We start from the raw sequence: 14,411 nt of genomic DNA on the forward strand, positions 1-14,411 counted from the left end.
TATCCTGATGTATTTCTTCATCGTTTTCCTGCGTGAGAGCCTGGTACTGGTTTCTGAGCAGTATGGGTGCTGACTGCCTCCTGATCCTCCTGCTTCTCTGGGTCACATGTCTCCATTCCTCTGTTTCTTCAGGTGCACTTCGAATTTCTTCTCTTTCTGTAACATGAAGTGTGTGTGCACAGTGTGTGTGTCACTGACATGTGTATATACAGTACATGTGTGTGTCACTGACATGTGTATATACAGTATATGTGTGTGTGTCACTGACATGTGTATATACGGTATATCTGTGTGTGTTACTGACATGTGTATATACAGTATATGTGTGTGTGTCACTGACATGTGTATATACAGTATATGTGTGTCACTGACATGTGTATATACAGTACATGTGTGTGTCACTGACATGTGTATATACAGTACATGTGTGTGTCACTGACATGTGTATATACAGTATATGTGTGTGTGTCACTGACATGTGTATATACAGTATATGTGTATGTGTCACTGACATGTGTATATACAGTATATATGTGTGTGTCACTGACATGTGTATATACAGTATATGTGTGTCACTGACATGTGTATATACAGTATATGTGTGTCACTGACATGTGTATATACAGTATATGTGTGTCACTGACATGTGTATATACGGTATATGTGTGTGTCACTGACATGTGTATATACAGTATATGTGTGTGTCACTGACATGTGTATATACAGTATATGTGTGTGTCACTGACATGTGTATATACGGTATATGTGTGTGTGTCACTGACATGTGTATATACAGTATGTGTGTGTGTCACTGACATGTGTATATACAGTATATGTGTGTGTGTCACTGACATGTGTATATACAGTATATGTGTGTCACTGACATGTGTATATACAGTATATGTGTGTCACTGACATGTGTATATACAGTATATGTGTGTGTCACTGACATGTGTATATACAGTATATGTGTGTGTCACTGACATGTGTATATACAGTATATGTGTGTGTGTCACTGACATGTGTATATACAGTATATGTGTGTGTCACTGACATGTGTATATACGGTATATGTGTGTGTGTCACTGACATGTGTATATACAGTATGTGTGTGTGTCACTGACATGTGTATATACAGTATATGTGTGTGTGTCACTGACATGTGTATATACAGTATATGTGTGTCACTGACATGTGTATATACAGTATATGTGTCACTGACATGTGTATATACAGTATATGTGTGTCACTGACATGTGTATATACAGTATATGTGTGTGTGTCACTGACATGTGTATATACAGTATATGTGTGTGTGTTACTGACATGTGTATATACAGTATATGTGTGTGTGTTACTGACATGTGTATATACAGTATATGTGTGTCACTGACATGTGTATATACAGTATATGTGTGTCACTGACATGTGTATATACAGTATATGTGTGTCACTGACATGTGTATATACAGTATATGTGTGTCACTGACATGTGTATATACAGTATATGTGTGTTACTGACATGTGTATATACAGTATATGTGTGTCACTGACATGTGTATATACAGTATATGTGTGTGTGTCACTGACATGTGTATATACAGTATATGTGTGTGTGTCACTGACATGTGTATATACAGTATGTGTGTGTGTGTCACTGACATGTGTATATACAGTATATGTGTGTGTCACTGACATGTGTATATACAGTATATGTGTGTGTGTTACTGACATGTGTATATACAGTATATGTGTGTGTCACTGACATGTGTATATACAGTATATGTGTGTGTGTCACTGACATGTGTATATACAGTATATGTGTGTCACTGACATGTGTATATACAGTATATGTGTGTATGTCACTGACATGTGTATATACAGTATATGTGTGTGTGTCACTGACATGTGTATATACAGTATATGTGTATGTGTCACTGACATGTGTATATACAGTATATATGTGTGTGTCACTGACATGTGTATATACAGTATATGTGTGTCACTGACATGTGTATATACAGTATATGTGTGTCACTGACATGTGTATATACAGTATATGTGTGTCACTGACATGTGTATATACGGTATATGTGTGTGTCACTGACATGTGTATATACAGTATATGTGTGTGTCACTGACATGTGTATATACGGTATATGTGTGTGTGTCACTGACATGTGTATATACAGTATGTGTGTGTGTCACTGACATGTGTATATACAGTATATGTGTGTGTGTCACTGACATGTGTATATACAGTATATGTGTGTCACTGACATGTGTATATACAGTATATGTGTGTCACTGACATGTGTATATACAGTATATGTGTGTGTCACTGACATGTGTATATACAGTATATGTGTGTGTCACTGACATGTGTATATACAGTATATGTGTGTGTGTCACTGACATGTGTATATACAGTATATGTGTGTGTCACTGACATGTGTATATACGGTATATGTGTGTGTGTCACTGACATGTGTATATACAGTATGTGTGTGTGTCACTGACATGTGTATATACAGTATATGTGTGTGTGTCACTGACATGTGTATATACAGTATATGTGTGTCACTGACATGTGTATATACAGTATATGTGTCACTGACATGTGTATATACAGTATATGTGTGTCACTGACATGTGTATATACAGTATATGTGTGTGTGTCACTGACATGTGTATATACAGTATATGTGTGTGTGTTACTGACATGTGTATATACAGTATATGTGTGTGTGTTACTGACATGTGTATATACAGTATATGTGTGTCACTGACATGTGTATATACAGTATATGTGTGTCACTGACATGTGTATATACAGTATATGTGTGTCACTGACATGTGTATATACAGTATATGTGTGTCACTGACATGTGTATATACAGTATATGTGTGTTACTGACATGTGTATATACAGTATATGTGTGTCACTGACATGTGTATATACAGTATATGTGTGTGTGTCACTGACATGTGTATATACAGTATATGTGTGTGTGTCACTGACATGTGTATATACAGTATGTGTGTGTGTGTCACTGACATGTGTATATACAGTATATGTGTGTGTCACTGACATGTGTATATACAGTATATGTGTGTGTGTTACTGACATGTGTATATACAGTATATGTGTGTGTCACTGACATGTGTATATACAGTATATGTGTGTGTGTCACTGACATGTGTATATACAGTATATGTGTGTCACTGACATGTGTATATACAGTATATGTGTGTATGTCACTGACATGTGTATATACAGTATATGTGTGTGTGTCACTGACATGTGTATATACAGTATATATGTGTGTCACTGACATGTGTATATACAGTATATGTGTGTGTCACTGACATGTGTATATACAGTATATGTGTGTGTGTCACTGACATGTGTATATACAGTATATGTGTGTGTGTCACTGACATGTGTATATACAGTATATGTGTGTGTCACTGACATGTGTATATACAGTATATGTGTGTGTGTCACTGACATGTGTATATACAGTATATATGTGTGTGTCACTGACATGTGTATATACAGTATATGTGTGTGTCACTGACATGTGTATATACAGTATATGTGTGTGTCACTGACATGTGTATATACAGTATATATATGTGTGTCACTGACATGTGTATATACAGTATATGTGTGTGTCACTGACATGTGTATATACAGTATATATATGTGTGTCACTGACATGTGTATATACAGTATATGTGTGTGTCACTGACATGTGTATATACAGTATATGTGTGTGTCACTGACATGTGTATATACAGTATATGTGTGTGTCACTGACATGTGTATATACAGTATATGTGTGTGTCACTGACATGTGTATATACAGTATATGTGTGTGTGTCACTGACATGTGTATATACAGTATATGTGTGTGTGTCACTGACATGTGTATATACAGTATATGTGTGTGTGTCACTGACATGTGTATATACAGTATATGTGTGTGTGTCACTGACATGTGTATATACAGTATATGTGTGTGTCACTGACATGTGTATATACAGTATATGTGTGTGTGTCACTGACATGTGTATATACAGTATATATGTGTGTGTCACTGACATGTGTATATACAGTATATGTGTGTGTCACTGACATGTGTATATACAGTATATGTGTGTGTCACTGACATGTGTATATACAGTATATGTGTGTGTGTCACTGACATGTGTATATACAGTATATATATGTGTGTCACTGACATGTGTATATACAGTATATGTGTGTGTCACTGACATGTGTATATACAGTATATGTGTGTGTCACTGACATGTGTATATACAGTATATGTGTGTGTCACTGACATGTGTATATACAGTATATGTGTGTGTCACTGACATGTGTATATACAGTATATGTGTGTGTCACTGACATGTGTATATACAGTATATGTGTGTGTCACTGACATGTGTATATACAGTATATGTGTGTGTCACTGACATGTGTATATACAGTATATGTGTGTGTGTCACTGACATGTGTATATACAGTATATGTGTGTGTGTCACTGACATGTGTATATACAGTATATGTGTGTGTCACTGACATGTGTATATACAGTATATATGTGTGTGTCACTGACATGTGTATATACAGTATATGTGTGTGTCACTGACATGTGTATATACAGTATATGTGTGTGTGTCACTGACATGTGTATATACAGTATATATATGTGTGTCACTGACATGTGTATATACAGTATATGTGTGTGTCACTGACATGTGTATATACAGTATATGTGTGTGTCACTGACATGTGTATATACAGTATATGTGTGTGTGTCACTGACATGTGTATATACAGTATATGTGTGTGTGTCACTGACATGTGTATATACAGTATATGTGTGTGTGTCACTGACATGTGTATATACAGTATATGTGTGTGTCACTGACATGTGTATATACAGTATATGTGTGTGTCACTGACATGTGTATATACAGTATATGTGTGTGTGTCACTGACATGTGTATATACAGTATATGTGTGTGTCACTGACATGTGTATATACAGTATATGTGTGTGTGTCACTGACATGTGTATATACAGTATATATGTGTGTGTCACTGACATGTGTATATACAGTATATATGTGTGTGTCACTGACATGTGTATATACAGTATATGTGTGTGTGTCACTGACATGTGTATATACAGTATATATATGTGTGTCACTGACATGTGTATATACAGTATATGTGTGTGTCACTGACATGTGTATATACAGTATATGTGTGTGTCACTGACATGTGTATATACAGTATATGTGTGTGTCACTGACATGTGTATATACAGTATATGTGTGTGTGTCACTGACATGTGTATATACAGTATATGTGTGTGTGTCACTGACATGTGTATATACAGTATATGTGTGTGTGTCACTGACATGTGTATATACAGTATATGTGTGTGTGTCACTGACATGTGTATATACAGTATATGTGTGTGTCACTGACATGTGTATATACAGTATATGTGTGTGTGTCACTGACATGTGTATATACAGTATATATGTGTGTGTCACTGACATGTGTATATACAGTATATGTGTGTCACTGACATGTGTATATACAGTATATGTGTGTGTGTCACTGACATGTGTATATACAGTATATATGTGTGTGTCACTGACATGTGTATATACAGTATATGTGTGTGTCACTGACATGTGTATATACAGTATATGTGTGTGTCACTGACATGTGTATATACAGTATATGTGTGTGTCACTGACATGTGTATATACAGTATATGTGTGTGTCACTGACATGTGTATATACAGTATATGTGTGTGTCACTGACGTGTATATACAGTATATGTGTGTGTCACTGACGTGTATATACAGTATATGTGTGTGTCACTGACATGTGTATATACAGTATATGTGTGTGTGTCACTGACATGTGTATATACAGTATATGTGTGTGTGTCACTGACATGTGTATATACAGTATGTGTGTGTGTCACTGACATGTGTATATACAGTATATGTGTGTCACTGACATGTGTATATACAGTATATGTGTGTGTCACTGACATGTGTATATACAGTATATGTGTGTGTCACTGACATGTGTATATACAGTATATGTGTGTGTCACTGACATGTGTATATACAGTATATGTGTGTGTCACTGACATGTGTATACACAGTATATGTGTGTGTCACTGACATGTGTATACACAGTATATGTGTGTGTCACTGACGTATATATACAGTATATGTGTGTGTCACTGACGTGTATATACAGTATATGTGTGTGTGTCACTGACATGTGTATATACAGTATATGTGTGTGTGTCACTGACATGTGTATATACAGTATATGTGTGTGTGTCACTGACATGTGTATATACAGTATATATGTGTGTGTCACTGACATGTGTATATACAGTATGTGTGTGTGTCACTGACATGTGTATATACAGTATATGTGTGTGTGTCACTGACATGTGTATATACAGTATATGTGTGTGTGTCACTGACATGTGTATATACAGTATATATGTGTGTCACTGACATGTGTATATACAGTATATGTGTGTGTCACTGACATGTGTATATACAGTATATGTGTGTGTCACTGACATGTGTATATACAGTATATATGTGTGTGTCACTGACATGTGTATATACAGTATATGTGTGTGTGTCACTGACATGTGTATATACAGTATGTGTGTGTCACTGACATGTGTATATACAGTATATGTGTGTGTGTCACTGACATGTGTATATACAGTATATGTGTGTGTGTCACTGACATGTGTATATACAGTATATGTGTGTGTGTCACTGACATGTGTATATACAGTATATGTGTGTGTCACTGACATGTGTATATACAGTATATATGTGTGTGTGTCACTGACATGTGTATATACAGTATATGTGTGTGTGTCACTGACATGTGTATATACAGTATATGTGTGTGTCACTGACATGTGTATATACAGTATATATGTGTGTGTGTCACTGACATGTGTATATACAGTATATGTGTGTGTGTCACTGACATGTGTATATACAGTATATATATGTGTGTTACTGACATGTGTATATACAGTATATATATGTGTGTTACTGACATGTGTATATACAGTATATGTGTGTCACTGACATGTGTATATACAGTATATATATGTGTGTTACTGACATGTGTATATACAGTATATGTGTGTGTCACTGACATGTGTATATACAGTATATGTGTGTGTCACTGACATGTGTATATACAGTATATGTGTGTGTCACTGACATGTGTATATACAGTATGTGTGTGTCACTGACGTGTATATACAGTATATGTGTGTGTTACTGACATGTGTATATACAGTATATATATGTGTGTCACTGACATGTGTATATACAGTATATATATGTGTGTCACTGACATGTGTATATACAGTATATGTGTGTGTGTCACTGACATGTGTATAAACAGTATATATGTGTGTGTGTCACTGACATGTGTATATACGGTATATATGTGTGTCACTGACATGTGTATATACAGTATATGTGTGTGTCACTGACATGTGTATATACAGTATATGTGTGTGTGTCACTGACATGTGTATATACAGTATATGTGTGTGTGTCACTGACATGTGTATGTACGGTATATATGTGTGTCACTGACATGTGTATATACAGTATATGTGTGTCACTGACATGTGTATATACAGTATATGTGTGTGTCACTGACATGTGTATATACAGTATATGTGTGTGTGTCACTGACATGTGTATATACAGTATATGTGTGTGTGTCACTGACATGTGTATATACAGTATATGTGTGTGTCACTGACATGTGTATATACAGTATATGTGTGTCACTGACATGTGTATATACAGTATATGTGTGTCACTGACATGTGTATATACAGTATATGTGTGTGTGTGTCACTGACATGTGTATGTACGGTATATATGTGTGTCACTGACATGTGTATATACAGTATATGTGTGTGTCACTGACATGTGTATATACAGTATATGTGTGTGTCACTGACATGTGTATATACAGTATATGTGTGTGTGTCACTGACATGTGTATGTACGGTATATATGTGTGTCACTGACATGTGTATATACAGTATATGTGTGTCACTGACATGTGTATATACAGTATATGTGTGTGTCACTGACATGTGTATATACAGTATATGTGTGTGTGTCACTGACATGTGTATATACAGTATATGTGTGTGTCACTGACATGTGTATATACAGTATATGTGTGTCACTGACATGTGTATATACGGTATATATGTGTGTGTGTCACTGACATGTGTATGTACGGTATATATGTGTGTCACTGACATGTGTATATACAGTATATGTGTGTCACTGACATGTGTATATACAGTATATATGTGTGTGTGTCACTGACATGTGTATGTACGGTATATATGTGTGTCACTGACATGTGTATATACAGTATATGTGTGTGTCACTGACATGTGTATATACAGTATATGTGTGTCACTGACATGTGTATATACAGTATATATGTGTGTCACTGACATGTGTATATACAGTATATATGTGTGTCACTGACATGTGTATATACAGTATATATGTGTGTGTCACTGACATGTGTATATACAGTATATATGTGTGTGTCACTGACATGTGTATATACAGTATATATGTGTGTGTTACTGACATGTGTATATACAGTATATGTGTGTGTCACTGACATGTGTATATACAGTATATGTGTGTGTCACTGACATGTGTATATACAGTATATGTGTGTGTGTCACTGACATGTGTATATACAGTATATGTGTGTCACTGACATGTGTATATACAGTATATATGTGTGTCACTGACATGTGTATATACAGTATATATGTGTGTGTGTCACTGACATGTGTATATACAGTATATATGTGTGTGTGTCACTGACATGTGTATATAAAGTATATATGTGTGTGTGTCACTGACATGTGTATATACAGTATATGTGTGTGTCACTGACATGTGTATATACAGTATATATGTGTGTGTTACTGACATGTGTATATACAGTATATGTGTGTCACTGACATGTGTATATACAGTATATATGTGTGTCACTGACATGTGTATATACAGTATATATGTGTGTCACTGACATGTGTATATACAGTATATGTGTGTGTCACTGACATGTGTATATACAGTATATGTGTGTGTCACTGACATGTGTATATACAGTATATGTGTGTGTCACTGACATGTGTATATACAGTATATATGTGTGTGTTACTGACATGTGTATATACAGTATATGTGTGTCACTGACATGTGTATATACAGTATATATGTGTGTCACTGACATGTGTATATACAGTATATATGTGTGTCACTGACATGTGTATATACAGTATATGTGTGTGTCACTGACATGTGTATATACAGTATATGTGTGTGTCACTGACATGTGTATATACAGTATATGTGTGTGTCACTGACATGTGTATATACAGTATATATGTGTGTGTGTCACTGACATGTGTATATACAGTATGTGTGTCACTGACATGTGTATATACAGTATATGTGTGTGTGTCACTGACATGTGTATATACAGTATATGTGTGTGTCACTGACATGTGTATATACAGTATATATGTGTGTGTGTCACTGACATGTGTATATACAGTATATGTGTTACTGACATGTGTATATACAGTATATATGTGTGTCACTGACATGTGTATATACGGTATATGTGTGTCACTGACATGTGTATATACGGTATATGTGTGTGTCACTGACATGTGTATATACAGTATATATGTGTGTGTGTCACTGACATGTGTATATACAGTATATGTGTTACTGACATGTGTATATACGGTATATGTGTGTCACTGACATGTGTATATACGGTATATGTGTGTCACTGACATGTGTATATACGGTATATGTGTGTCACTGACATGTGTATATACAGTATATGTGTGTGTCACTGACATGTGTATATACGGTATATGTGTGTCACTGACATGTGTATATACGGTATATGTGTCACTGACATGTGTATATACAGTATATGTGTGTGTGTCACTGACATGTGTATATACAGTATATGTGTGTGTGTCACTGACAGAGAGCGGCTCTATGTAAACGCTCTTGATAATATCGTACTGCACTCGGATGTAAATCGGATGCTTGGTGTGAGAAACTGGATTGCACTCACATACTACACGCCTGACACTCGTCCGACCCTCCTGCATCAAGTTCGGAACGATTTGAGGCTGTGTGCACACGCTGCGGTTTTTCATCTCTACAATGGAGGAGATGGTAAACCGCAGTGGAATCTGCAGAAAAGAATGACATGTCAATTCTTTCTGCGGACTGAAAACCGCAGATAATCCGCACAGAAAATTCCGCACCGTCTGCACAGCGGTTTCCATTTCCCATAGGGAATCATGGTACTGTACACCGCAGCACAATCCGCAGCGTGTGCACACAGCCTCATAGCCTCCGGCCACGTTCACACCTCCAGGGTTTGGTGAGTTTTTCACCCCAGTAGCTGCAGAACCAGGAGAGGGTGATGAAGGCGGTGCCGGCCTCTGTCCTGTGTGCACACCGCAGCTGCAGGGATCCGGAGCTATGGATCTCCGGAGGTCACAGATCTGGAGGGGGGTCGTGGATCTCGGGGGTATCACGACACATTGCGACAGCCCCCCGCAGGCTGCGCTGTTCTCGTCCTCAGTCCAGGCCATGCTGGGACTTGTAGTGCACAAGCCGAAGCTTGGACGATCATCCCACACAGCAGAAGACTCGTCACAATGTCTCAGGGTAGGATAACGTGTGGATGTTACTGTACCGAACCCTCAGCGCTGAGCACAGGATCTGTGGTTTCCAGTCACAGACTGCAAGCAGAGGGCGGAGTATGAGACGCGGCTTTCTGCATTGATGGACGCCATGTGACAGAGGAGCGGAGGGAGATGGAGGGCGCCGGAGACTCCTCGGTGCAGCCCGCGGTGCTCGGCCTCGTGCTCTCCTCCTCCCGTTCCGTGCGCACAGCTCCTCCGACCTCCGCAAGGCTCCATATCTCCATGGTTACCATGAACACCCCTCATATGGGCGGGGCCTGTTGTCACGTGTCCACCGCCCTAAGCTCTACCCAAGTAAGAAGGCGGAGCTACGCAGTGCGCATCCTCGCACCTTCACCGCTCAGGATGCCGGGAAATGTCGTCAGCAACACCGATCACGTGACCGCTGTGTCCCTGGTAACGCAATACCGCGACCCTCAGTCTCCATGGTGACAGGTGACACTGATCCTCAGCGGCCGGAGCCCACAGCAGCACCATGAGCCGGACCCTGACCCGAGCCCCGCCGGGCCCCAGAGCGCGGTACCGGGCCGGCCGCAGCTACGACTTCCTCTACGGTACCGAGACCGACGGCACAGACGCCCCGAACTAAGACCCCGAATTCACACCGACACCCCGAAATTATACCGAGATCCCGAGAGCTGACACCCGAGACCCCGAATTATACCGAGACCCCGAGAGCTGACACCAGAGACCCCGAGAGCTGACACCCGAGACCCCGAGTTATACCGAGACCCCGAGAGCTGACACCCGAGACCCCGAGAGCTGACACCCGAGACCCCGAGAGCTGATACCAGAGACCCCGAGAGCTGACACCCGAGACCCCGAGTTATACCGAGACCCCGAGAGCTGACACCCGAGACCCCGAGTTATACCGAGACCCCGAGAGCTGACACCCGAGACCCCGAGTTATACCGAGACCCCGAGAGCTGACACCCGAGACCCCGAGTTATACCGAGACCCCGAGAGCTGACACTCGACACCCCGAGTTATACCGAGACCCCGAATTATACCGAGACCCCGAGAGCTGACACCCGAGACCCCGAGTTATACCGAGACCCCGAGAGCTGACACTCGACACCCCGAGTTATACCGAGACCCCGAGTTATACCGAGACCCCGAGAGCTGACACCCGAGACCCCGAGAGCTGATACCAGAGACCCCGAGAGCTGACACCCGAGACCCCGAGTTATACCGAGACCCCGAGAGCTGACACCCGAGACCCCGAGTTATACCGAGACCCTGAGAGCTGACACCCGAGACTCCGAGTTATACCGAGACCCCGAGAGCTGATACCAGAGACCCCGAGAGCTGACACCCGAGACCCCGAGTTATACCGAGACCCCGAGAGCTGACACCCGAGACCCCGAGAGCTGACACCCGAGACCCCGAGAGCTGATACCAGAGACCGCAAGAGCTGACACCCGAGACCCCGAGTTATACCGAGACCCCGAGAGCTGACACCCGAGACCCCGAGTTATACCGAGACCCCGAGAGCTGACACCCGAGACCCCGAGAGCTGACACCCGAGACCCCGAGAGCTGATACCAGAGACCGCAAGAGCTGACACCCGAGACCCCGAGTTATACCGAGACCCCGAGAGCTGACACCCGAGACCCCGAGTTATACCGAGACCCCGAGAGCTGACACCCGAGACCCCGAGTTATACCGAGACCCCGAGAGCTGACACCCGAGACCCCGAGTTATACCGAGACCCCGAGAGCTGACACCTGAGACCCCGAGAGCCGACACCCGAGACCCCGAGAGCTGACACCCGAGACCCCGAATTATACCGAGACCCCGAGAGCTGACACCCGAGACCCTGAGTTATACTGAGACCCCGAATTATACCGAGACCCCAAGAGCTGACACCCGAGACCCCGAGTTATACCGAGACCCCGAGAGCTGACACCCGAGACCCCGAATTATACCGAGACCCCGAGAGCTGACACCCGAGACCCCGAGAGCTGACACCCGAGACCCCGAATTATACCGAGACCCCGAGAGCTGATACCAGAGACCCCGAGAGCTGACACCCGAGACCCCGAGTTATACCGAGACCCCGAATTATACCGAGACCCCGAGAGCTGACACCCGAGACCCCGAATTATACCGAGACCCCGAGAGCTGACACCCGAGACCCCGAATTATACCGAGACCCCGAGAGCTGACACCCGAGACCCCGAATTATACCGAGACCCCGAGAGCTGACACCCGAGACCCCGAATTATACCGAGACCCCGAGAGCTGACACCAGAGACCCCGAATTATACCGAGACCCCGAATTATACCGAGACCCCGAGAGCTGACACCCGAGACCCCGAGTTATACCGAGACCCCGAATTATACCGAGACCCCGAGAGCTGACACCCGAGACCCCGAGTTATACCGAGACCCCGAGAGCTGACACCCGAGACCCCGAATTATACCGAGACCCCGAGAGCTGACACCCGAGACCCCGAATTATACCGAGACCCCGAGAGCTGACACCCGAGACCCCGAATTATACCGAGACCCCGAGAGCTGATACCAGAGACCCCAAATTATACCGAGACCCCGAGAGCTGACACCCCAGACCCCGAATTATACCGAGACCCCGAGAGCTGACACCCGAGACCCCGAATTATACCGAGACCCCGAGAGCTGACACCCGAGACCCCGAATTATACCGAGACCCCGAATTATACCGAGACCCCGAGAGCTGACACCCGAGACCCTGAATTATACCGAGACCCCGAGAGCTGACACCAGAGACCCCGAATTATACCGAGACCCCGAATTATACCGAGACCCCGAGAGCTGACACCCGAGACCCCAAATTATACCGAGACCCCGAATTATACCGAGACCCCGAGAGCTGACACCCGAGACCCCGAATTATACCGAGACCCCGAGAGCTGACACCAGAGACCCCGAATTATACCGAGACCCCGAATTATACCGAGACCCCGAGAGCTGACACCCGAGACCCCGAATTATACCGAGACCCCGAGAGCTGACACCCGAGACCCCGAATTATACCGAGACCCCGAGAGCTGACACCCGAGACCCCGAATTATACCGAGACCCCGAATTATACCGAGACCCCGAGAGCTGACACCCGCGACCCCGAATTATACCGAGACCCCGAGAGCTGACACCCGAGACCCCGAATTATACCGAGACCCCGAGAGCTGACACCCGAGACCCAGAATTATACTGAGACCCCGAGAGCTGACACCCGAGACCCCGAGTTATACCGAGACCCCGAGAGCTGACACCCGAGACCCCGAGAGCTGACACCCGAGACCCCGAATTATACCGACACCCGAGAGCTGACACCCGAGACCCCGAGAGCTGACACCCGAGACCCCGAATTATACCGAGACCCCGAGAGCTGACACCCGAGACCCCGAATTATACCGAGACCCCGAGAGCTGACACCCGAGACCCCGAATTATACCGAGACCCCGAATTATACCGAGACCCCGAGAGCTGACACCAGAGACCCCGAATTATACCGAGACCCCGAATTATACC

The 14,411-nt window shown here is 42.5% G+C and overlaps 1 protein-coding gene across 1 annotated transcript in view; it reads left to right on the plus strand.

The window, feature by feature from the left end:
• The first annotated feature begins 11,305 nt into the window (after positions 1–11,305).
• CFAP91 (cilia and flagella associated protein 91) overlaps positions 11,306–14,411 on the plus strand; it is a 57,327-nt gene continuing 54,221 nt past the window's right edge. Inside the window, 2 exon segments of the mRNA XM_073576968.1 lie at positions 11,306–11,354; positions 11,357–11,449. Of these exon segments, the coding sequence (XP_073433069.1) occupies positions 11,321–11,354; positions 11,357–11,449 (127 nt within the window). The 5' untranslated portion in view covers positions 11,306–11,320.

This window comes from Dendrobates tinctorius, unplaced genomic scaffold, assembly GCF_039654945.1.
Source record: "Dendrobates tinctorius isolate UK_male_01 unplaced genomic scaffold, ASM3965494v1 ptg000054l, whole genome shotgun sequence".
In the NCBI taxonomy this organism is placed as follows: Eukaryota; Metazoa; Chordata; class Amphibia; order Anura; family Dendrobatidae; genus Dendrobates; species Dendrobates tinctorius.